The 26404-nt window shown below is 40.8% G+C and overlaps 1 protein-coding gene across 1 annotated transcript in view; it reads right to left on the reverse strand.

Moving 5' to 3' along the window:
• Positions 1–297: 297 nt before the first annotated feature.
• The window catches only part of CAPN9 (calpain 9), a 72626-nt gene continuing 46519 nt past the window's right edge, over positions 298–26404 (reverse strand). The window contains exons 12-18 of the mRNA XM_007938495.2: positions 11823–11859; positions 10125–10205; positions 7170–7227; positions 5714–5778; positions 3311–3379; positions 2856–2934; positions 298–422 (exon numbers count right to left, since the gene is read on the reverse strand). Of these exons, the coding sequence (XP_007936686.2) occupies positions 298–422; positions 2856–2934; positions 3311–3379; positions 5714–5778; positions 7170–7227; positions 10125–10205; positions 11823–11859 (514 nt within the window). The remainder of the gene's footprint in view (positions 423–2855; positions 2935–3310; positions 3380–5713; positions 5779–7169; positions 7228–10124; positions 10206–11822; positions 11860–26404) is intronic.

Consider the following 26404-nt stretch of genomic DNA (forward strand, 5'->3'; position numbering starts at 1 on the left):
TGAATTGGACCTTTTCCTCAGAAATGAGTCAGGAAGCCCATCTCACCTCTACTACTCTCTTGCAAAGATACTATGAAACAAAGAATGATTTTATAAGAAATGCACTGAGGAGAAGAATCACAAATTCAGACCCCTTAACTTACCACTCATGTCCACAAATCAAGTGGTGGTTATTTGTGATCTGTCTTTGGCATTGTTTTTGGCAGGTTCATTCTTACTTGCTCATGGAAGGTGACAGAAATACCCTGAAGTAGAATATACTCTCTGCAAGGAACCAAGGATGCTCACAGCTCCTGTTCACTTACGGCTTGCGTTCTCCAGTCGCACCAAACAGTTGAGAAAATCATCGAAGCCCAGTTGGAGCTCCTCATCTGCATACCTGAGGATGATCAGCTGCAGGAGGTGACTACTCAGCTGGAAGCCTGTGGAAGGATGTGGGAGATCAGGACCCACCATATGTGAGCTCCAAGATGCTGCCTTCTCTGGGGCACTCCCCGGTGGGGAGAGGGGGAGCTAGTGAAAGGAAGTAAATGCCCTCCCCAAATCACAATCTCCTTCAAACCAGGGAAGAGGCTGTCTTTGGGCTGAATATAGAGTAAGAGTTTTATTCTTTGTTAGAGTGGATGCATGCTGCTGAGGTCAATGGTGTACCCCAAAATGGTTTCTAAGTTTAAAGAGTTCATGGTCTTGGTTTTGACACCAACATAACCTGTGGGGTCTTCCCGACTTTTCAGGAAGCTTCACTGGGGACTTTCACATTGGAAGGTGTGTAATCCTGTTCTGCACAGTGTCCCCTGTAGTTCCACGTGAAACCCGTTCCTGCCTGGTCACACCATTGTTGGGTGGTAGAGGGCTCCAGCTGCAATCTCTGCAGCAGTGGATATTTCTCAAGGGCATTTGGTCCTATGATAGCGGGGCTTTAGGAGTGATATCACAGAAAGGTGCTTCTGCACACAAGGAGTGATCTGGGCAGTGGCTCTGGCACTATGGTAGATAAGAATGCCCGGTCAGGGCCAAGGGGCTGGGTGTCATCCAATACTGCTACTACTCTTCTCTGGGCTTCAGGGTCCTCACTTGTCAGTAAAGTAAACTTCCTTCTAAATAATACTTTGATTTTCAATCAATACCCTTATAGTGACTTTTCCCTTTCATCTCAGTCTACTTGCTCACTTTCTGGAATGTTCATAGTACTGTTTGGAAATCCACCAGGGGCTTCTGCATCCTCATTTACAATTAAGCCAGAGAGGTGGCCAATCAAAAGCAGAGCACAGTGTCTGGGGTTTGCACAGGGAAGCTGGATGCTGGCTGCTCTCCACTGGGCTGAGGAGGGTGGAGAGTGTGGCCACTCTCTTCATCAAGTCAGGAGAAGAAAGATTTGGTCATGTCTTCCTCTCTGAAGGCTCAGTCCTTCCTGCCTTAGAAATGGGGTTATGAGCACCAAAGAAACAGACTTCTTATAATCTGTGATACTTTTCACCTTTATAATTAACCTTATTTGCTTCCCATTCACACTGTGATGGTTAATGGTACATGTCAATTGTCTAAGCCATGATTCTCAGTGGTTTGGCAGGCATTAAGTCATCACCTTCCATTTCGTGATCTGACATGAGCAACCGATCTGTTGAAAGGGGAGTTTCCTTGGGGTTGTGGCATGCCTCCAGTATATAAATGGATGTTTTGGCAAATTTCACTCTCTCTCTCTTGATCCTGCATTCTTCTTGTTGTTTGACTTCTTGTTCTTGGGTTGTAAATCTGCAGAAATCTTGCAGATTCAGCCATCGATCTCACCTATACATTTGGGTTTATCAGCTCTTTGAGGTCATCAGTCTGTGTCCTGACTCATGGATTTGGAACTTGCCAGAACCCACAATTGAAAGAGCAATTTCCTCACAATTGCATGACCACTTCCCTGAAGTAAATTTCTCTCTCTATATTTATCTATAGATGCTGCACTGGTTTTGCTCCTCTAGAGAACCCAGATTAAGACATATACAGAAACCAGACTTTTTCAAAATGGTCCTGATTTTGTACATTGTGGACCTTTATCAGACCATGAAATTCAAAATGTTTCCAGATATCTAGCTTACCTGGGAGGGCATTCATTACCAACCCCAGCAAAGCCCTGGGCCTGTCTGTGAAGCAGGCCCTATAGAAGTCCAGTGCAGAGTGGCAGGGCTGTAGGATGCAGAGTGACCATCAAAACCATGACTATATGTGAAGAAAAGTTGAAACACAGACCCAAGCTGACATGCAGTGGCAGACAACAGGTTAAAGCCACCTAGAGTCAATCCTTTTCAAAAAGGAACAAGGTATATGACTGAATAATCTGATTTGGATCCAGAATCTGCTGCTGACAAGACTATGGACAGCCACACTACAGCAGTTGGGGGGTAAGTTATGTGAACTGGAGACCAGAGGTACACATTATTAGCCCAGAGAGCCACAGGACTGCTGCATGCCTCATATTCTTGACAAGCACTGTCAGAAAGCAGAGATTAGAGGGACAATCACAGAACGCTACCACAGAGTTGCACATAAGTCTGCTAACCGGAACGTTCCTGGTGATCAGGCTAATTTCATTTTCTTGAATACATTTTCAGAATTCCTACCAATGACACATAGTAGTTAAAATTGCTGGCCATGCAACCAGCAAATCCTGGGTATGAAATCTGCTCTGCCACTACCGGTGAGTGACCATAGGAAATGTAAACTCTTTGAGACCCAGCTCCTGAGGGACTGCTAGAAAGACCCACCCACCACATAGGCTGTGAGAACTAGGTGACAGTGGACAGAAAGCACCCGGTGCAGGACCTGGATACTGGTCACCTCAACAACCTTCTCAGGTGCCTCCTTACCTGCTGCTTTGAGTGCAATCCGTAGCTCATAGGAGGACATGGTGCCAGACTTGTCTGTATCAAACTGAAGGAACAGGTTCTGTAGGGAGAGGAGCAGAGATACTGAGAATGCCTCCTCGGTGGCAGGGAGAGTGACTGGAAGGATGCAGCCTTCCTAACCACTAGTAGGCAACTGCCCACAGGAGGAATAATTCCTTGGGGGCCCAGATGGGAGTGTTTGGTGAAGCACCCCAGAGATGTTGGTTATTTTTGGACTTTTTTGTTTTGTTTTTTCTTTGCATTTTGGAAGACACTCTGTAGTACTTCCTTAAGTATCAGAATTTTATCATAATGTCTTTTCTCATCCTTTTCTGAATACAAATCCTCTAGTGTGCAGCATCATGGCCTTTTAAACTCCACTACTGTTCTGACTGTGGCTGTTTCCCCATGGTCAAGCATTGAACATGGTTACATACAGTCCACTTCTTCAGCTTATCCCAGAACACTTTGAATTCACCAAATTCCAGTTTTCCATTGCCACTGGTCTGTGTTCACATGGTTAAGGAAGACATGAGCAGAGTTTCAATCAAAGGATCCTCATGGAACCTCATATCTGGGGACTTTAGGGGAAGAAATGAACCGGGAACTCTCTTGGCTGGCATATAGTTGTTGTTGATGTTGTTAGTTGACCGTGACTGATGGCAACCCCATACACAACAGGATCGGGCCATTATTGATCCATAGGGTTTTCACTGGCTGATTTTTGGAAGTGGATCGCCAGGCCTTTCTTCCTGGTCCATCCTAGTCTGGAAACCCTGCATAATAGCAACAAGAAAGCCTCCACTAACATATGGGCAATGGCTGCACATGGGGTGCACTGACAGGAAATAGAGCCTGAGTTTCCAGAATGAAAGAGGAGAATTTTACCACTGAGCTACAACTGGCCTAGGTGACACAAAATCAGGTCCCTGGTAAAGGGGTAGTAAAAGTGAGCATGTAGACTGTGATAAAAGGGAAAAGTCACTATAAAGGTATTGACTGGGAATCAAAGTGTTATCTAGAAGGAACTTTACCTTACTGACCAGTGAGTACCCTGAAACCCAGAGAAGTGTAGTAATAGTATTGGGTGATACCCAGGACCCTGGTCCTGACCTGGCACTCTTATCTACCACAGTTTAATTCTTAAACCATGGATCTTTGAAGAAAGGAACTGGCAGGGATGGAATGGGGATGGTGTTGGAAGGGTCTCAAAAACACAGAACCCTTTATGGCCTCAGATAGAGCCCCAAAGGGGCAACAAGATCTCACGTCCCACAAAAACTACCTTCCCACTGGATATCAAGGTCAATTGGCATAACATAGTCCACAAAGACAATATTCTACATCCTAATTTGGTGAGTAGTGACTAGGGTATTAAAAGCAAAAGTAGTAATGGACCACACAAACCCCAATCTCCATGACCCTGAGACCAGAAGAACTAGATGGTGCCTGGCTACCACTACTGACTGCTCTGAAAGGGAACACATTAGAAAATCCTGGATAGTGGAGGAAAAATGTGGAACAAAATTCAAAATTATAAAAAAGATGGGGCTTATTGGTCAGATAGAGACTGGTGGAACCCCTGAGACTATGGCCCTTAGTTATCTTTTAAGCCTGGAATTGAACTCACCCTGATGGTTCAATTTTCAGCCAAACAATAGACAGGTCTATATGGTGAACAGTAACACTAGGGAGGTACATACTATTTAGAATCATCAACCATTCATGATCAAAAGCACAATGTTTGCCCAAGAACAAAGTTCAGAAGATAGGAAAGATTAGGAAAGAAGGAGGAATGGAAACAGGAAACAGGGAGGAAGTAGAATGACTGATGTTACATTTTGGGGATTGAAATAAATGACATGAAACAAAATGTGTATGAATTGTTGATTGGAAAATTGATTTGCTCTGTAAAGTTTCACCCAAATAACAATAAAAAAGGTGGTGTTTTTTTTTAAAAGGCTTAGGAGTGGCTATCTAAAGTGCAACTATGGGTGTCTTCCCATCCAGAGCAAAGAACAGTGAAGAAAACCAAAGATGCATAGAAACAATTAGTGCAAAGGAGTAATGGACCACACAAACTCCATCCTCCATGACGATGAGGCCAGAAGAACTAGATGGTACCTGGATGCCACTGCTGATCGCTGTGAAAGGATCACAATAGGAGGTCCTGGAGAGAGTGGGAGAAAAATGTGGAACAAAACTCAAAATAATAGAAAAGACCAGGCTTATTGGTATGATAGAACTGGTAGAAACCCTGAGACTATGGCCCTTAGACACCCTTCAAGCCTGTAGATGAACCTCTGTGGCTCAACTTTCAGCCAAAGAGTAGACAGAGCTATAAAGTGAACAATAACACCAGAGATAAACACTCCCTAGAACAATCAACAATGCTGAGATCAAAAGGGCAGCATTTGCCCAGGAATAAAGCTCAGAAGGCAGGAAAGGATGGGAAAGGTGAGTGGAAATGATAAACACAGGGGAGGAAGTGGGAAGAGTGCTGTTACATTGTGAGGATTGTAATCAATGTCACAAATCAAATTGTGCATGACTTGTTAAATGGAAAACCAATTTGCTCTGTAAACATTCACCCAAATCACAACAAAATTTAAAACATCAACAACAATAATAAAACACTTTCCCATTGAATGGACCCATGTCTCAATTGATTCTGTTCCAATCTTAGCACAAGAGCTCTCTGTCTTTGGTTTTCCACAGAAAAGACTACCTTATGGTTAAGGATGTGACATTTTAGGAAGGTCTGTACCATAGGAAAACATTCTTCTGTGCAGAGAGCCCAGTATTAACATGCACTTCTGCCCAAGTCTTTGGAAGGATACATCCATTAGAGAAATGATGTTTTTACAGGAAATAAGGCTCAGCTTCTTGAACTTGATGTCCTTTTCTGAAATCACACATGAAAGAAGAATCAGTTGACCTTTGTCTGAGGTCAATCCATCCCATGTCCCAGTCTACTGAAGGCCTACTGTGGTCAGACCCTGCCCATGCTGTTGGTGATGCACTGATAAGGATTTCTGGAAGGGCAAAGTTGAACAATGTAGAAAAAGTTAAAAATGTACATAGTTTTTCATGTATTTATTCTAATTTTAAGAATCCCAAACAATCAGATAGGTATCCTAAGAATTTGAAATGAAGATTTTTTATCATTAGGTTATTTATAATGGTAAAAATTAAAAAAGATATAAGTGACCAGTGGAAGTGGATGGCCAGAAAATTTTGATGTCCTTTTAATGCCATATCATGAAGTCCCTGGGAATCATGTATTTGAAGGATATTTAGTAGCCCAGGGAAATGCTTATTAAAGTTAAGCTTAAAAGGGAGGATTTAAAATTGTTGGAGAAATTGAAACCCTTATACAGTGTTTGTGGGGAAGTAAAATGGTACAGCTGCTTTGAAAAACTGTATGGTGGTTCCTCAAAAGGCTAACCATAGAAATGCCATATGACCTAGATGTATACCTAGGAGAACTAAAAATACAAGTCCACACAAATACTTGAATATAACTGTTCAAAGCAACATTATTCATAATACCCCAAAATGGAAGCAACTCAAGGGTCTAGCAATTGGTCAATAAAATGTAGTATAGCCATATGATGGAGTACTACTCAGCAATAAAAAGAAATGAGGTTCTGATACATGCTACAGCATGAAAGAACCTTGAAAACATTATGCTGAGTAACGGAAGTCAGTTACCAAGGACCAGATAATGTCTGAGTCCATTTTTTTTTTTAAATGAAGTATACAAAATAGGCACCTCTATAGACACAGAAAGTAGAATTAGTGGTGTCAAAGTGCTGGGGCGGGGTGACTGCTAATGAATATGAGTGTTTTGAGAGGGCAATAAAATATTCTAAAATTGATTGTGCTGATAGTTGCACAACTCTGTGAACGTACTAAAAGCCATTTAATTGTACATTTTAAATGGGTGAATTGTACGGTATGTGATTTATACCTGAAAGCTGTTATCTGAAAAATAAAAAGAAGATTGTATCTACATTTGATATCATGAGTATGACTGTGTGTGTGTTTACACACATATGTGTTGTGGTTTTTATATTTATCTTTAGGCTATTCTGCATTTCTTACAAATTTTCAACAATGAACCTGTATTATTTTTGTAACCAGGAAATAAACAATGAAAGCTATGTCTAAAGTCTAACTAAAAGTCAGCCCTGGAAAGCAGATCTGAGTTCTATCGTAGGAGACCTGGTAGAGCTGAGGGGAACATAGGCAGCAGGTCTGTCACATGGGACCTGGGATGGAGCAGGTACTTACTGTTTTGTAGTACGGCATTTAAAACATATTCAAGTTCCTCTGCTGTCACCTCCATGTCCTGTGAAAGTGGAGACAATGACATTCTATGGCCCTCAGCACCTTATTTGTCAGCTTCTGCAGAGCCTGAACATCATTGAGTTCAAAGGATAAGGTGGCTTTCAGTACTGCTGAGGTGGTTGTTGTTGTTATGTACCATCAAGTCAGACCCGACTCATAGCGACCCCTCCTTGGATTTCCAAGGCAGTATCACTGAGGAGGTAGATTGCCCCATGACTTCCTTCTGAGGAGTGGCTGGTGGGTTTGAAAGGCCAGTCTTCTGGTTAACAGTCAAGTGCCTTAGGCACTATGTTACCAGAGCTCTCCTGCTGAGCTAGACGTGCCCAACTTTGTGTAGCTGTGGACACAAGGCAATGCTCCCTAAACTTCCCTAGAAGAAGAGTCACTTGTTGGATTGTCAGGAAAGCCCCCCACATGCTTCTTACATGAGAGAAAGTTTGGGGAAACTGGTTTAAGCAGGGGCAGATTATCCAATACCAAAAAACCAAACTTACTGCCATTGATTCGATTCCAACTCATAGTGACCCCCATTGGGTTTCTGAGATGGTAAAGCTTTAAGGAAGTAGATTGCCCTATCTTCCTTCCACAGAGCAGCTGGTAGGATTGAACTGTCAACCTTCTGGCTAGCAGTCAAATACCTTAGGCACTGTACCACCAGAGCTCCTTTAGCAAGGTAAACATGAGTTTACTTGTGCTTACTTACTAATCTGTAGTGAAATTGTTCACTACTGACTAATAAGTAAGCACAACTAGGTCTGTGCTTACTTTGCTCACTGGGTACTCCATACTTTTCAGGGACTATAAATTTGAAAAGAGGCGTTTGATTCAGTAGGAAGATTGGGAGAGACAGATGCCAGCCATATGTGGTGAAAAAATGTGAAATTATTCACTAAAGTTTAGTAAGTAAACACAAGTAAGCCCACGATTACCTTGCTTATTGGGTAGCCAAACACTGCCAAGTTTCTGCCCAGTATAATCACTCAGAGAGCTTTAAAAACTCTCATGCCTGGAGCCTACATCAGGGACCATTTCAACCAGAATACCAGAAGTGAGGGTCCTTGATTATTTTTAAAACCTCTAGAAGTGAATTTCAGAACCTTTGATCACTCCTGGAGCATTTGTTAGAAATGCAGACTCTCAGACTCCACCCCAGACCTCTTGATGCAGAATCTGCATTTTAACAGGCCTCCAAGTACTTTGTATTAAAGCATTTATTTAGCCCTGGTGGTGCAGTGGTTAAGTGCTCAGCTGCTAACTGAAAAGTTGGCAGTCCCACAGCCACTCTGCAGGAGAAAGATGTGGCAGGCTGCTTCTGTAAAGATTACGGTCTTGGAAACCCTTGGGGGCAGTTCTTCTCTGTCCTATAGGGTTGCTATGAGTAGGGATTGACTGCATAAACCAAACCAAAAACTCATTGCTGTTGAGTTGGTCCTGACTCATAGTAACCCCTCCTTGGGTTTCTGAGGCGGTATCTCTATGGAAGTAGATTGCCCATTCTTCCTTCCAAGGAGTGGCTGGGGGGTTTGAACCCCTGTGCTACCAGAGGCACTGTACTACCAAAGCTCCTAATGACAATGGGTAAAGGGTAGCACTGTCTTAGAGATTATTGTATCAAGGGTTTTGAACTAGCCATGTGAAACAGAATCACCTTGGGAGTCATTTTAAAGCTTGCCTGCCCAGATACCACCCTTGAGCATCTTGGGGAATGGGTATTTTGAATGGTCAGCCCCGAGACGTGCTGAGCCAGCCCAAGTCCCCATTTCACAGGAGGGAAGAGAGATGGAGTCTTAGAACCAGCATGCCTGAACTCCATTCTAGACGGGCATTTCTTCCTCTTAAATAAAGGTAAAGTGGATCTCCTGAAACATTCCCCTTTCCCTTTCCAAACCCTGGATCTTCATTTCTGGCAACTTCTGACCCTCCCTCAGTGAGCTCCTCCAACTCAGAGTCCTTCCTTGCTGGGTCTGACTCATCCCTTCTTATCATTCATTTCTTTCCTGCCCACAGCTGCAGAAAGAGTGGGTCAGGGTCATGTTCCTTGGTCCCCACTTCTCTACCCAAACTATAGAGACTCATCCCCCCTGGTTTAGGTATCACTCCCTCTAGAGAGCCTTTTCTATAACTCAGCTCCTTCTGGGTAGTTTTAGGAAACGAATGGAGTCATTGGCACCTGACATAAGTTTATCAGGCTAATTTTACTTGTGGCAGCCAACTGTTAGGCTCCAAGGGACTACAGAGGGCCAGTGTCTGAGAGGGAAGTTTCTACCACATGTCTCCCAGTGAGCTGAACAACAGGGAGGATGGGGAGTTGTGGGGGTGACAAAGGGTGTGAGGCTGAGTACAGACCTGCTCTCCTTTCTAATTGCCAGTGGCTGGCCCTGGGCTATCTTCCTTAGTGCAGCAGTTGGAGCTGCCAAGTGGGACACTCCTTTGGTGCTGGGAGATGAAAACACACTGCCTACCAGGTAAAGCATTTGCAATTTAATGGTGGCCTCCTCAAAAAAATACCACTTTTGCACAGACCAGGGCTAGCATCTTGATTGTAGGATTTCTGGACCAAGTTCAAAGGGGCATCCTCCTGAAGGCTTTCTCCAGCCTCCAACAGAAAGTTTCTGGGCATGTGTTGTGCTTCATTGGTCTCTATTACCCCATCAACAGGGACAGACTGGTATCAGAGACCTTTTGGACAGGGCTGTTTTTGGGGCCTCTCAAATGACAGGAGTTTTTCGTACTTTGCAACCAGACCCACTCTGCTTTGGACAGGCAGTGCTGATAGATAGTATTTGGTACATTCATTGCTGTGGAAGCAGACCCCTCAGACCTGGTTAGAGACAAAAAACCCATGGGCTACTATGAAGACTTGGGTGAGTGAGGGGGCTATAGGTGGTATGCGTGTACCTCGCCTGCAATGTGTTCAAACAGGATGCGCAACTGTTGCTCCTCCTCTGTCTCCTGGCTAGGTGAGGTTGGCTTCAGAGGCTAAAATACAAGCAAAAGAATTTTCATAAAAAAGAAACTTGCCAAGACATAGCAGAAAAGAAAAGACTTGGATGGGCTATGCTATTACACCCAAGTGAGAAGCTAGTGTTACTGGAGCTGTCAAGGGAAACGCTAACACCAATAGGATGGTGAAAAAAAGAAGACCTTTATTTCTGGGTGCTAGCACAGACTCAGTGGATTCACATCCAGAGACTGATCCCCAAACAAAGATCACATGGAGTTTTTATGGGGTCCTTTTTCCGGGTACTCAGGGTGAGAGGGTGATTAGTTACCTGCAAAAAGAGCACCCACAGCTAGCAGTTTTTACAGAAGTTAAACATGCCTGAACGGAAGTGAGGAGGGGGGAGTATGGGCAGAGGAAGAAGGGAGGGGGAGCAGGGCAGAGAAATTTTCCACTCTCTATACATGGTTTTTCAAGTCAGCCCAAGACGGATGTCTCTGGCCTCTCAACAAGTTGTTTCACTGCTCAACACAACTTCCCTATTTAGGTTGGGCAAAGGTTATAATTCCTTCATTCCCTTTCCTGCCTTACCTTTATCACCTTCTTTATGCAGTGTCCTCTGCATGTAGGATTAGGACTAGCAGTCTCAATTGCTTATGAGAGCTCTTTGGCATGGGAGAGTCTGGAAAGACTTTGTCTGACTCACTGAGCTCCCCTCACCTTACAGATGAGAAGGCTAACGGAAGCTTTCCTTGACCCTGGTGCTAAGTTACAGTCCTGTTCATGGAGTTCTCATGTTGTTGTTGTTGTTATTTGCCGTCAAGTCGGCCCCGACTCATAGCGACCCCTCCTTGGGTTTCTGAGGAAGTATCACTACGGAAGTAGGATTGCCCAACCTTCCTTCTGAGGAGTGGCTGGTGGGTTTGAACCGCCAGCCTTCTGGTTAGCAGTCAAGTGCCTTAGGCACTATGCTACCAGAGCTCCCTGTAATTTCTCTATCTTGACACTCACTACCCTTGGCTGTAACTACTAGTTTATCATATGCCTAATAGATGGTAAAATCTCTAATCTGTGCCTAATGCATAGTAAGAACTCAGGAAATGCTTGCTTGATTGTTTGTTTTTGGTCCATGAATAAACTGCAACCCAAAGAGGGCAGCAAGGAGCAACATCACCCTCCTAACAGTATACCATTGTTGATCTTGAAGTGATAAGGCTTTTCCTACTACACCTCAGTACCTCTTGAAAGTCTTACAACCCTTTTGACCAGAATAAAGCACCCCCCACACACCAGCATGTAGGGGAAGAGTAATGTTTTTCTCTGAGTCCACAGTAAAGGAATCTACTTATGTTTCTTGTTTCCTTTGTATCTATTATATTTCTTAAATAAAATACATTTGGAAAATATTCCATCTCCTTCAGAAGCTCCCTTCAAGAACGGAGGGAATTGGTGGTGTAGAGAAAGATCACGCCAATCAACTTTATACCAAACACTTACCTCATTTCCATGCTGGGTCCTGTGGGCTATGAAATTTAAAGGCACAAATCTTGTTTTCCAGGAGGTTAGAATTGAAGATTTATCTGAGAGTAAATAGCCATTCCCTGATCTTTAGAGTTTTAAATGACACTGGTTAAAAGCAACTTCAGAAGACTCACCTCAGGAAGTTCAATGTCTACATGTTCATCCATATCCCTGTGGGATCAGAAAGCACACTTTCAATTGTGGATTAACTTTCTAATGAGAGTTTGCAGAGTGAAAGGGCCTAGCTATACTGGGAATCTGTCCCATTGATGCCTTCTCTTTCAGTGACATCTCCATTTCAAAGGACTGTAGACCTCTTCTTTGACCATTGCTCTTATCCCATAAGGAAGGCTGTCAAGAGGAAGACCCATGTATCCATCACCACGGAGGATTTAAAATTCTGGACTTCTAGGAGAAGAGAAGTTGAGGTCTCATAATGGAGCTTTGTGACATGTTATGTAGAATTATAGAGCCATGGAGAAACTATGAGCAGAGCACTTGTCATTGTATATACACTCACTACCATAAAGTTTGTAACTCTAAAGCTGGTACACAATCCTAGGAGACCATTCAGCCTATTAAGGGTTAATCACTCATGGCAGGAATTAAAAAAGTTATAGAGCAAGATGAGTCAGAACCAAAAACACTAAAAATAAAAAACAAAAACTACCCTTGAAAGCTGCATCATTTACCCTCTCACCTCTTCCTATACTTGTGAATCCCCTACTGCACGGGGGTGGGGGTATGTGCATGTGCGTTTGCGTGATTATGTGTGGGGCAAAGAAGAAAAATAATGTTGATTTTGTTGGTCACATATGTAAGGGAATCTATAGGGCTTGTTGTTATAAGGAAGCTGAGTTGAATTATAGTTCAACGGCCCATCCTTTCTATTATTATTCCCACCTTGGTTGGAGACAGATGAGCGGGCATGATCACCCATTTCCTTAAGAGCTGAGCTGAAATAAAGCTCAATCCCCCATCCTTTCTGTTTTTATACCCCACTCTAGTTGGACACAAATGAATAGATATGTTAATGGGTTTCCTTAAAATTATTTTTCAGAAACAACTGATAACAACTTGAAATCAGTTCTGGCCTATAGACATGTGCAGTGAGACAAACAGGAGTGAAATTGCACAGAACTAATATCTGCATATCGCCTCAGAAACCCAAGAGGGGTTGTTATGAGTCGGTCCGACTCAATGGCACTTAACAAAAACAACAACAGCAATATCTGCATAAGTCCCAATCAACTGATGACAGGAAGTCAGTGTAACTCATTCAGTACACAAGCACACTGCATTAAAAATTGACTGTCCCTTTAAACTGAGGTGAAGGAAGACTCAGCCAATCCTCAGCTTATTCACGCCCAAATTCCTGAAATTTTTATGAATATGTATAAGCCCCTTTCCTGAACTTTATAAAACTGGATGCCAAGCCCAACTTGGGGAGTCATATTTGGGTACTGGCCCCAGTCTCCTTGCACTGATGATGCCTTGTAACAATCTTTCTCTCCTCTCAAGCACTCAGTATCAGTAAACTAATTAGGTTCAATTGCCCACTGGGCAGGGACTCATGTTCGTTCTTCCTTCAGTGAGGTGCGTTAAGTAGGCTCCAACTGATAGCAACCCTATGTACAATAGATGAAACACTGTCTCGTCCTGCACCATCCTCATAATCCTTGCCATACTTGAGCCCATTGTTGCAGTCACTATGTCAATCCATCTTGTTGAGGGTCTTCCTCTTCTTTACCAAGCATTATATCCTTCTCCAGGGAATGGTACCATTTGACAACATGATCAAAGTAGATGAGACAAAGTCTGGCCATTCTTGCTTCTAAGGATTCTGGCTGCATTTCTTCTGTGACAGATTTGTTTGTTCTTTTGGCAGTCCACATTATTTTCAGTATTCTTCACCAGCATTACAATGCAAAGGCATCAGCTCTTTTTTGGTCTTCCTTATCCATTGTCCAGCTTTCACATGCATGTGAGGCAATTGAAAATACTATGGCTTGGGTTAGATGCACCTTATTCTTCAAAGTGACATTTTTGCTTCTTAACACTAAAGAGGTCTATTGCAGATTTGGCCAGTGCAATCAAGTCTGATTTCTTGACTGCTGCTTTTATGATTTGGATTATGGATGCAAGTAAAATGAAATCCCTGACAACGTCAATCTTTACTCCATTTATTGTGATGTTGCTTATTGGCCCATTTGTGAGGATTTTTGTTTTCTTTATGTTGAGACGTAATCTATACTGAAGACTGCAGACTTTGATCTTCATCAGTAAGTGCTTCAAGTCCTCCTCACTTTTAGGAAGTAAGGTGGTGTCATCTGCATATCGCAGGTTGTTAATTAGTCTTCCTCCAATCCTGATACTATACTGCATTCTTCTTCATATAGTCCAGCTTCTTGTATTATTTGTTCAACATACAGATTGAATACGTATGGTAAAAAGATATAACCCAGACACACACCCTTCTTGATTTTAAACCATGCAGTATCCCCTTGTTCTGTTTGAACAAGAGACTTTTGGTCTATGTACAGGTTCCTCATGAACACAATTAAGTGTTCTGGAATTCCTATTCTTCCCAATGTTATCCATAATTTGTTATGATCCACACAATTGAATGCCATTGCATAGTCAATAGAATACAGGTAAACATGTTTCTGATATTCTTTGCTTTGAGCCAAGATGCATCTGATAACAGCAGTGATATCCTTTGTGCCATGTCCTTTTCAGAATACAGCTTGAATTTCTGGAAGTTCCCTAACAATATACTACTGCAAGCATTTTTAAATTATCTTCACCAAAATTTTACTTGCATGTGATACTAGTGATATTGTTCAATAATTTCCACATTCTGATGGATCACTTTTCTTTGGAATGGGCAAAATATGGCTGTGGTGGTTATGTTTGTGCATCAACTTAGCTGGGCCTGGTTGAGTGGCTGGGCAGCTCATGGTAGTTATTCCCCATGATGAGACAAGCAATCAGCTCCACAGTGGGACCTACCACAAGCAGCTGAGTAGTTGCTTTAGGGATGTGGTCTGCTTCCCGTATATAAGAAACAACTTTAGGAATGGTCTCTAGCTTATGGCATGCTTGAACCCTGCATGTAGCCATGTCATTGTTCAGCAGCCTGCCATGCTCTGCCAAACCTGGGACTTTCAATGGACTTGAATTAATGGCCTGCCATGTGGTTTGGTAACATCAGGACTGTGCCATTTTATTTGTTGACTGTGGGCTTGTTAGCCTCAGCAGCTGGTAGCTGCCTGAGTGAAGAGATGCCTCTAGCTTCAGTGGGCCAGAAGCAAGAGGCAGAGCTGAGGTCCAAAGTCGAGGGGGTTTCACACAGTCCCTAGAGGCTGGCACTTTGAACTTGGGCTTCTAGCCTCCCAAACTGTAAGAGAATTAACTCCTGTTTGTTCAAGCCATCCCATTTGTGGTATTTTCCTGTCAGAGCAGCACTACATAATCAGAACAATGACTCTCTTCCTGTCAGCTGGCCAGGGATCTGTCTTCCCAATTTCTTGGCAAAAAACAAGTAAGTGCCTCCAGTGTGGCATCTGTTTATTGAAACATCTCAGTGGTTATTCTGTCAATTCCTGGAACCTTGTTTTTTTTTCCACCCAATTAATTCCTTCAGTGCAGCTTGGACTTCTTTCTTCAAAACCATTGGTCCTTGATCATATGCTACCTCCTGAAATAGTTGAACATCAACCAATTCTTTTTGGTACAGTGATTCTGTGTATTTCTTCTATCGTCTTTTGATATTTTATGCATCATTCAATATTTTGTGCATACACTCAGTCCATGATATGGAACCATTCCTCAGTGTGATCAGCCAGCAACATGGTGGCAGGTTGATTACATTGGGCCATTTCCATCATGGAAAGGACAGCATTTTGTTCTTACTGGAACAGATACTTGTTCTGGATATGGATTTGCCTTCCCTGCATGCAATGCTTCTGCCAAAACTACCATCTACAGACTTACAGAATGCCTTATCCACTATCATGGTATCTCACACAGCATTGCTTCAGATCAAGGGACTCACTTCACAGCAAATGAAGTGCAGCAATGGGCCTATGCTCATAGAATTCACTGGTCTTACCATGTTCCCCATCATCCTGAAGCAGCTGGCTTGTTAGAACAATGGAATGGCCTACTGAAAACACAATTACAGCACCAGCTAGGTGGCAATACCTTGAAGGGTTGGGGTGTTCTCCAGGAGGCTGTATATACTCTGGGGTCTGAAGATCTTAGTCCCAAAGGAAGGAACACTCCCACCTGGAGACACAATACTGATTGCATTGAACTGCAAATTAAGAATGTCACCCAGCCATTTTGGCTTCCTCATGCCCCTGGATTAACAGACAAAGAAGGGCATTACTGTGCAATCTGGTGTGATAGATCCTGATTACGAAGGGAAAACTGGATTGACGTTACATAATGGAGGTAAAGAAGAATACATCTGGAATACAGGAGATTATTTAGGAATGTCTCTTAGTACTACCATGCCCTGTGATTAAAGTCAATGGAAAATTACAGCAACCCAATTCTGATATGACTGCTAATGGCCCAGACCCTTTAGGAATGAAGATTTGGGTCACCCCACCAGGTAAAGAACTATGACCAGCTGCTGGCTGCTGAGGCTGAGAAGCCCAAGGTTGACAAGTAAAAAGACACAGTCCCAATGTTAGAAAACCAGACATCAGGCCATTGATTTAAGTCAATTGTAAGTCCCAAGGTTGGGAGAGCATGGCAGGCTGCTGAACAATGACACAACTACATGCAGGGTCCAAGTATGCCATAAGCTAGAGACTATTCCCCCAAGGCTTCTGCTTATATACAGGAAGCAGACCACAATCTCTAAGGCAAGCTACTCAGCTGCTCACAGTAGATTCCACCATGGAGTTGATTATCAGTCTCATCATGGGGAATGCTACATCCAGCTGCCCAGCCACTCAACCAGGCCTAACCAAGTTGACACACAAACTGAACTACCACAATATTGCAACTGGAGGGCTGAATTTTTTCTTCAGTTCCTTTAGCTTGAGAAATGCCAAGTTTTTTCTTCCCTTTTGGTTTTCTAACTCTAGGTCTTTGCACATTTCATTATAATACTTTACTTTGTCTTCTTGAGATACCCTTTGAAATCTTCTGTTCAGCTCTTTTATCTCATTATTTCTTCCATTTGCTTTAGTTACTTTCCATTCAAGAGCAAGTTTCAGAGTCTCTTCTGACATCCATTTTGGTCTTTTCTTCCTTTCCTGTCTTTTTAATGATGATTTGCCTTCTTCATGTATGATCTTATTGATGTCATTCCACAACTCCTCTAGTGTTCAATCCTTGGTGTTCAATGAGTCAAGTCTATTCTCTTCAGATGGTCTTTATATTCAGGTGGTATATAATCAAGGTCATATTTTGGCTCTCATGGACTTACTTTAATTTTCCTCAGCTTCTACTTGAACTTGCATATGAACAATTGATGGCCTGTTCCACAGTCAGCTCCTGGTCTTGCATTTAACAAAGATATTGAGGTTCCCCATTGCCTCTTTCCATGGATGTAATCCATCTGATTCCTGTGTATTCCATCTGGCAAAGTCAATGTGTATAGCCCCCATTTATGTTGCTGAAAAAGGTATTTGAAATGAACAAGATTTTGGTCTTGCAAAATTCTATTATGTGGGAGTTCCTGTAAGATGGTGGAATAGGCAGACAAACTACACAGACCCTCTTCAACAAAGAAAAGAGAAACCAATTGACACAGATACAGGAGATAATCCTAGAGCCCTGAGCTTTGAATGGAAGGATGCAGAAAAGGACTAAACTCCAACCAGAACAAGAAACTGCATGAAAATACTGAATAAGGAGATAAATGGAGCTGCAGACTGTCAGCAGCTGTGGACTGATGGCACAGACAATTTGAATATTTCCAAGTGGTGTTAGGACCTAAGAATCAACCTAAAAATTGGCCCTGCTCACCAAGAGCTACAAGGAAGACTATACTGGTGACTGATGACTACAAGGGGAAACAGCAAAGAAGGAGACAAACTGTACTGTGGACTTTTGGTTGTCTGGAGGATGCAGCCATTTTGAACATTTACAAGCAGTTCACACATTTGGATATTTAAAGCAACAGTGCTCTCTCAGATCCCAGGGACCTAAGAATAAGCTCCACTTGCTGAGGACAGCATGGACATAACCAGAGGTTGAAGACTGGAAGGATGCGCTACTTGTTACTCTTATATCCCACAACCACTTGGTGAAAGGAGGTGTGGCCATCCCTCACTCCTACCCACCTTATGAGCTAGTGGGAAATCTATCCCAGTCTGTGTGCTCTGACAGAACCCGGGTGCCCTGCCCCACCCTCCCCAGATTTTTTTCTTGTTTCTTTTTGTTTGTTTGTTTTAAAATTATTATTATTATTTTCTTCTTCCTTTTTCTTTTTATTATTTCTTCTTCGCATCCAAGGTTGCAGTTTTTTGCTTTTTCTCTCTTCACTTTTCCTGGTTCCCATTTTTTACTTTCTTGTGGTTCTCCCCATAACTTGTTTCTCTTTTTGCAATTTTCCCATTTTTTTCCCTTCATTATTCTCTTACTCTATCTCTTTTATCTTATTCCCTCCTCTCCAGATATTGTGGGTTTTTCCCCCTTCTTTTTCTATTTATATTTCTTTTGTCTTTTCAAAGTATTTCTTTAAATATTTCATCTCATTTATTGTCTTTCCTCCTTTTTTTTTTTTTTTTTTCATTTTGGTGATTGTTCCTGTGTGTTTATGTGGTGTGTGATTTTGTCCTCTTGCTTTTACTTTTTTTGTGGTTTTTCAATTGTTGTTTTTGTCTAACTGAGTGGAAGACAGCAACTATGCCCATATGACTCAACCATACCCACACCTCTTGTAGCCCCACCTATTGAGTGAGGGCAACCACTTGCTTCTGCACCAACTGACTAATGATACATGACAGCCAATATAAGCCTGACTCACCCTTAATTGCTCTTCACAAACAGTTAACAGAGATCTGTGCAGCCACTTTCATACTCTATCACACCCACCAGGAGACAGGTGGTGAGTGCATAAGTGCTGCCAACTAGTGAATAGAGAAGCACAGTACTCTGCTTACTCAGATACATCCAAACAAAACAAAGAAAATGAAAATTTTGGGTGAATCACTCCAATATATAATCTCCAACTAAATAGAAAGACAACAATTAAACAATGTCTTGAAGACAACAGACTATCACAGTCCACACAAAGAAGCAAGAAAAAAGCAGTAGAAACAAGGGACCAGTATATAGACCCCAAACACATCCTTGAGGAAGAAGCAGCACTGGAACTCCCTAATAAGGAATTCAAAAGAATCCTATTTAGATACCTTAGGATTGAGAGACAGATCAAGGAAAACACTGACAAAATTAAGGAAAAGAACAAGAACAAAATGACAAAATAAATGACAAATTAGAAATGATACAAAATCTACCAATAGATATTCAGAAGATTAATACTAAATTTTCAGAAATAGATAACACATTAGTAAACAAAGTAGAAGTAAATCAGTGGAAGACAGAATTAGTGGGATTGAGTACAAATACCTCAATACTTCTTTGGAAAGGGATCAATCACAAAAGAGATAAAAACAAAATTAAGAAAGCCTAAGATTCATGTGGGATGCCATCAAAAGGAATAACCTATGTGTAATCAGAATTCCAGAACAGTAAGAGACAAATAAAACCACAGAGAAAATAATGGAAGATTTGTTGGAAGAAAATTTCCCTGATATGATGAAAAACAAGAATACATCCATTCAAGAAGTCCAAGGAACCCCAAACAGGATAGACCTCAAAAGAAAATCACCAAGACATATCATCATCAAACTCACCAAAATCAAAGACAAGGAAGAATCCTGAAGGCAGCATGGGAAAAACGAAAAGTTGCCTACAAAGAGCACCCAATAAGACTAAACTCTGATTTCTCAGCAGAAACCATGCAGGCAAGAAGGTAATGGGATGGTATATATAAAATCCTGAAACAGAAAAATTTCCAAATGAGAATTATATACCCAGCAAAATTGTCCCTAAGTACGATGGTGAAATTAGGAAATTTCTAGATAAGCAGAAATTAAGGGAATTTGTTAAACCCAGACCAACCTTACAAGAGATGCTAAAAAGAGTCCTTTGAACAGAGAACTAAGAGCAGCAAACAACAACCAACTATCAACACATATGATGACATAACCCAGTAACCAACCCAGTTATGGAAATATCCAAAGTAAAATAAGTTTAGAAGATTATAAACAGACAACCAGACACATCAATTGGTAAATGAGGACAACTACAAGCTGAAAAGAGGGAAAAATAGTATAGTCACAGAATGTCTAAATGGTGAAGAAGTCAAGAGAATTGCAAGATAGAATGGACAGTTCTAAACTTGGGAACAAAATTACAATTCAAAGAAAAATGAGAAACCTTTGCATCATAATAAAAGAGGACAAGCACAAATACTTAGCAAATACTAAGACAATAGTAAAGAAGGAAGTGATAACACAATTCACAAACAAAACAAGCTCAGTGCAGAAAATTATATGAAACAAAGAAACCAAGAACATCATGAAAAAACACATAACAAAATGACCAATTCTTACTTGTCGATAATTACACTGAATATAAAAGGATTAAATGCACCACTCAAGAGATGGAGAGTTGCAGACTGGATAAGAAAACATAACCCATCAATATGCTGTTACAAGAGACACACCTTAGAGACAAAGATAAAATTACACTAAAAATCAAGGGTTGGAAAAAGGTGTATCAAGCAATCGGCAATCCAAAAAGAGCAGGAGTGGCAATATTAATTTCTGATAAAATTGACTTTAAGACAAACTACCAGAAGAGATAAGGGATTACATTATATAATAATTAAAGGGTCGACTGAATAAGAGGACATAAAAATAATAAATATCTATGCACCATATGAAAGATCCCCAAAATACATAAATCAGACTCTATTGGAACTGAAAAGACAAATAGATGACTCCACAGTCATAATAGGAGACTTTAATATACCACTTTCAGTCACAAATAGAACAACTGGAAAGAAACTCAACAAAGATGCAGAAGAACTAAAGATTACAATCCACCAACTTGACCTTATAGACATCTACAGAGCAATTCACCCAACAACAGCATATTATACATTCTTCTCCAGTGCACATAGAACATTCTCCAGGATAGATCATATATTAGGCCATAAATCAAGCCTTAATAAATTTAAAACATTGAAATACTGAAAAGCATCTTATTAGATCACAATGCTGTAAAATTAGAAACCAACAATAGGAAGATCAATGGAAAAAGAGTAAACACATGGAAACTGAATAACATTCTCCTTAAAAACAACTGGGTACCTGGTGGAATCCCTGAGACTATGGCCCCTAGCTGCCCTTCTGGTCTGGAAATGAACTCACTCCTGTGGCTTCTAGCCAAACAAAAGACAGGCATGTGAGCTGAACAATTACATTAGGTAGATACACTCCTTGAAGAGAACAATCATGGGAGAACAGAAGGCCTGTGTATGTACAGAGAGACAGCTTGGGGGACAGGAGTATATGGGAGGGAAGGACACAGGGAAGAGGTGGCTATGGGGAAGAAGTGGGAGGAGAGCTGTTGCACTGTGAGAAATTACAGTCAATATCATGAGACAAAGTGTATGTGAACTGCTGTAAGGAAGATGAATTTGTTCTGTAAACTTTCACCCAAATTACAATAAAAATTAAAGAAAAGAAATATTTGGATATGTTTTCATGAAACTCAGTAAGAGAATTTATAGAAAGTATGGTAATATTATGACTAAAAAATATTTTAATGGCTAGGATAAGTATGAAATGAAAAGGTGAGAGCTTACCAGGGATTTAAAAAAAAAAGACTGAGTAATAGAAGAAATAATATATGAAATTAAAAAATTTCTCGAGTCAAATGAGAATGAAAACACAACATACCAAAATCTTTGGAACATAGCAAAAGCAATGATTTGAGGCCAATTTATAGCAATAAATGTACACATCAAAATAGAAGAAAAGAGCCAAAATCAACACCTTAACTTAGCATCTCTAACAATTAGAAAAAGAGCAGCAAAGAAAGCCTAAAGTCACCAGCAGAAAAGAAATAATAAAGATTAGAGCAGAAATAAATGAAACAGAAAATAGAAAGATGATAGAAAAAAATCAGCAAGATGAGCAGTGGGTTTTTTGAAAAGATTAATAAAATTGACAAACCACCAGCAAATTTTAAAAAGGAAAAGACAAAAGAATACAAATAACATGAATAAGAAATGAATTGGGCAACATCACAACAGAACCAACTGAAATAAAAAGGATAATATCAGCATACTATGAAGAACTGTACTCCAACAAATTTGAAAATCACAAAATGGACAGATTTCTAGAAACATACTACTTACCTAATCTAACATGGACTGAAGTGAAAAATTTGAACAGGCCCATCACAAAAGAAGAAATTGAACAGGACATAAAAAATTACCAACAACAACAACAACAACAAAAAGCCCTGGCCCACACAGTTTCACTGGCAAATTCTACCAAATGTTCAGAGAAAAACTGATACCAATCCTACTCAAACTATTTCAGAACATAGTAAAGGATGGAATCCTCCCAAATTCATTTTATGAAGCAAGCATAACCTTGATACCAAAATGAAGCAGAGACATCAGTAAAAAGGAAAAATACATACCAAGATCCCTCATGAATATAGAGGCAAAAACTTCAACAAAATCCTAGCCAATAGACTCCAATAACGTATCAAAAAAATAATACATCATGACAAGTAGGATTCATATCAAGTATGCAAGGATGGTTCAACATTAAAAAAACAATCATCTACTACCATGTAAATAAAACAAGGGAAAAGAACCACAAGATCTTATCAATCAATGCAGAACAGGCATTTGATAAAATCCAACACCCATTCCTGATAAAAACTCTCCGCAATATAGGAATAGAAGGGACATTCCTCAACATAATAAATGACATCTATGCAAAACCAACAGCCAACATTATTCTCAATGGAAAGAGACTGAAACCATTCCCCTAGTGAACAGGAACCAGACAAGGATGTCCTCTATTACCACTTCTATTTAACAGTGTATTGGAAGTCCTTGGCATGGCAATGAGGCAAAAAAGGGAAATCAAAGGCATCCAAATTGGTAAGGAAGAAGTCAAACTATCCCTATTTGCTGATATGATCCTATACATACAAAACTCAACAAACTCTGCAAAGAAACTACTGGAACTAATTGAGAGGTTTAGCATAGTGGCAGGATACAAGATAACGCCCCAAAATCAGTTGGATTCCTCTACACCAGCAAAGAGATTGCTGAAAAAGAAATAAGGAAATCAATACCATTTACAATAACTACCAAAAAAATAAAATACTTGGGAATAAATCTTACCAGGGACACAAAAGTCCTGTACAAAGAAAACTACAAAAGACTACTTCAAGAAACCATAGAGATCTACATAAATAGAAGAACATCACATGCTTGTGGATAGGAAGAATGAACATTGTGAAAATGTTATACTACCCAAAGCAATCTATACATTCAATGCAATCCTGATCCAGATCCCACCAACATTCTTTAAATACATGGAAAAAATAGCTACTAGTTTTATTTAGAAAGGAAAGTAACCTTGAATAAGCAAAGCGTTATTGAAGAACAAAGTAGGAGGTCTCACGCTCCTGGATCTCAAAACCTACTATAGGGCCACAGTAGTCAAAACAACCTGGTATTGGTACAGTAACAGACACATAGACCAGTGAAATAAAATTGAGAAGCCAGAAATAGATCCATTGACCCATGGTCAGCTGATCTTTGACAAAGGACTGACATCCATTAAATGAGGAAGAGATTGTCTGTTTAACAAATGGTGCTGGCAAAATTGGATATCCATTTGCAGTAAAATGAAACAAGATCTGTACTTCACACCATACACAAAAACTAACTCCAGGTGGATCAAAGACTTAAATGTGAAACCTAAAACTATAAAGCTCCTCAAGGAAAAAATTGAGACAAATTTAGGGGCCCTTATTTATGGCATAAGTAGACTATCAAGCATAATCCAAAATGCACAAACAGCAGAAGATAAACGAGATGACTACGACCTTCTAAAAATTAAATTTTTATGTGCTTCCAAAGACTTCTCCAAAAGAGTCAAAAGAGAACCTACAGATTGGGAAAAAATATTCAGCAATGACATATCTGACGAGGGACTTATGTCTAAAATTTATAGAAAACTCCAACAGCTCAATACCAAAAAGACAAACAATCCAATTACAAATTGGGCAGAAGACATGAATAGACACTTCACCAAAGAGGATATTCATGTGGCCAACAAACACATGAAGAAATGGTCATGATCATTAGCCATTAGAGAGATGCAAATCAAAACAATAATGAGATACCATCTTGCCCCAACACTAATAGCAAAGTTCAACAAGATAGAAAATAACAAATACTGGTGAGGATGTGGAGAGTTTGGGACTCTCATACACTGCTGGTGGGACTGTCAAATGATACAACCACTGTGGAAAGCAGTATGATAGCAATTCCTTAAAAAGTTGGAATTTGAAATATTATTTGAGCTAAAGAGATATCCTTTTCTAAAGAGATATCATTTTCTAATCCTAAAGAGATACATACCTAGTAAGACAATCAATGTCATGGGAGCCAAGACAAGAACAGATATAGTCACACCCATGTTCATCGCAGCACTATTTGCAACAGCAAAAAGATGGAAACAAACTAGGTGTCCATCAACAGAAGAATGGATAACCAAACTATGGTACATACACACAATGGAATACTATGAAATCCTAAAGAACAACGTAGAATCTGCAAAACACCACATAAGATGGATGAACTTGGACAACACTATGTTGAATGAAATAAGGCAATCACAGAAGGACAAATATTGTATTAGTCTGCTATTGTGAAAAGTCAAGGAAAGGTTTATATATGGAACGAAACTTTCTTTGTTGGTTAGAGGGGCAGGGAAGGGAACACTGCTAGATAGGTAGAGACAAGTATTGACTTGGGTGAAGGGAAGGGCAATGCACCAAATGTGAGTGATCAACACAGTGGCATTGAGGAAAAGGAAGAAAGACATAAAGGCACATGGGAGATAGACAACAAAGATGAACCCTTTTGCACATACAGTACTATATTGTCACTGATGGCAAACATTGATCTATGGGTGGGTAGATGAGTGGACAGGCTGAATGATCAGGTATGTCTGTTCATGGGGGAGTGTGCCCATGACCATGTATAGGGTCAGCAGACAATTTTTCCACAAGTGCATTTATTTGTATGTTCTGTAAGAATTTCCAGGTATACAGTAGAGCTGACAAGGGACAAGGTTGTGGTGACTTCTTGGCTACAGCCAGCTACCCAGAGGGAGTGAATAGTTGGACCTGTGGATTTGGGACATCAAGTTCAATTGGCATAACATACTACACAAAAACATTGCTGCACATCCTACTTTGATGAGTAGTGACTGGGATCTTAAAAGATTGCAAGCAGCCATTTAGATGCAACAATGGGTTGCTCCTTGTCCAGAGAAAAGAAGAATGAAGAAAACCAAAGATGGATGGAAACAATTAGTCCAACAGACTGGTAGATCGTGTGATCCTCAGCCAATATGACCATGAGACCAGAAAAACTAAATGGTTCCTGGCTACCAGTGTCAACCACCTGGAGGGGGATTTGTGTAGGATATCCTGGAAAGAGTGAGAGAACAATGTGGTATAAAACTCAAAATTATGAGGAAAAAAAAAAACAAATTTGCTGGTTTGATATAGCCTGGTGAATCCCTTGATACTATGGCCTCTAGCTGCCCATCAGGTTTGGAATTGAATTCACTCCTGTGACTTTCAAGTCAGTCACAGGGATCCAGGTGAGGAGAGGGAACTCAGGCATGCCCAAAGCAGCAGGGCGGGAGAGGGAGAGAAAGGGGATTAAAAGGCCAGGAACCTGGAGGAGGAGGAGTCAGCCACAGGGACCCAGGTAAAGGTGGTACGAGAGGTTTCCAAAAGGGAGACAAACCTGTCTTTCGGTTTGTCCTACTGTGGTGATGTATTGATGTGAGTTTTGAAGCTGAGCCACTGGTGTTTCAAACCCAGCAGGCTGCACATGGTGCACAGGTATCAGCCCAGCTTACAGACTGAGACAGACTAGGAAGAAGGAAGAGGCCATCCACTTCTCAAAGAATTGGTCAGGGAAAACCTTATGAATAGCAAAGAAACACTGGTACATTACCACACACCTTTAGGAATAGTCCGTTTAGGCTAAAAGGCTCTCAAAATAGGACTGCGAAAGAGCTGCATCATCTGAGTAAACCCAGCCTTACTCATATGCATAAGGTAAAGGTTTCGAGACCTCCATTTGCTGATGTGGTACCACTCAAATTGAAGAGAAACAGCCGCAGACATCCACTCATCATCAGAACATGGAATGTACGAAGTATGAGTACAGGAAAATTGGAAGTTGTCAAAAATGAAATGGAATGCATAAAGATTGATATCCTTGGCATTAGTGAGCTGAAATGGACTGGTTTTGGCCACTTTGAATCAGACGACTATGTGATCTACTATGCCAGGAATGAGAGTTTGAAGAGGAATGGCGTGGCATTCATCATCACAAAGG

This window comes from Orycteropus afer, unplaced genomic scaffold, assembly GCF_000298275.1.
Source record: "Orycteropus afer afer isolate SDZICR_OR568_19922 unplaced genomic scaffold, OryAfe1.0 scaffold00050, whole genome shotgun sequence".
In the NCBI taxonomy this organism is placed as follows: Eukaryota; Metazoa; Chordata; class Mammalia; order Tubulidentata; family Orycteropodidae; genus Orycteropus; species Orycteropus afer.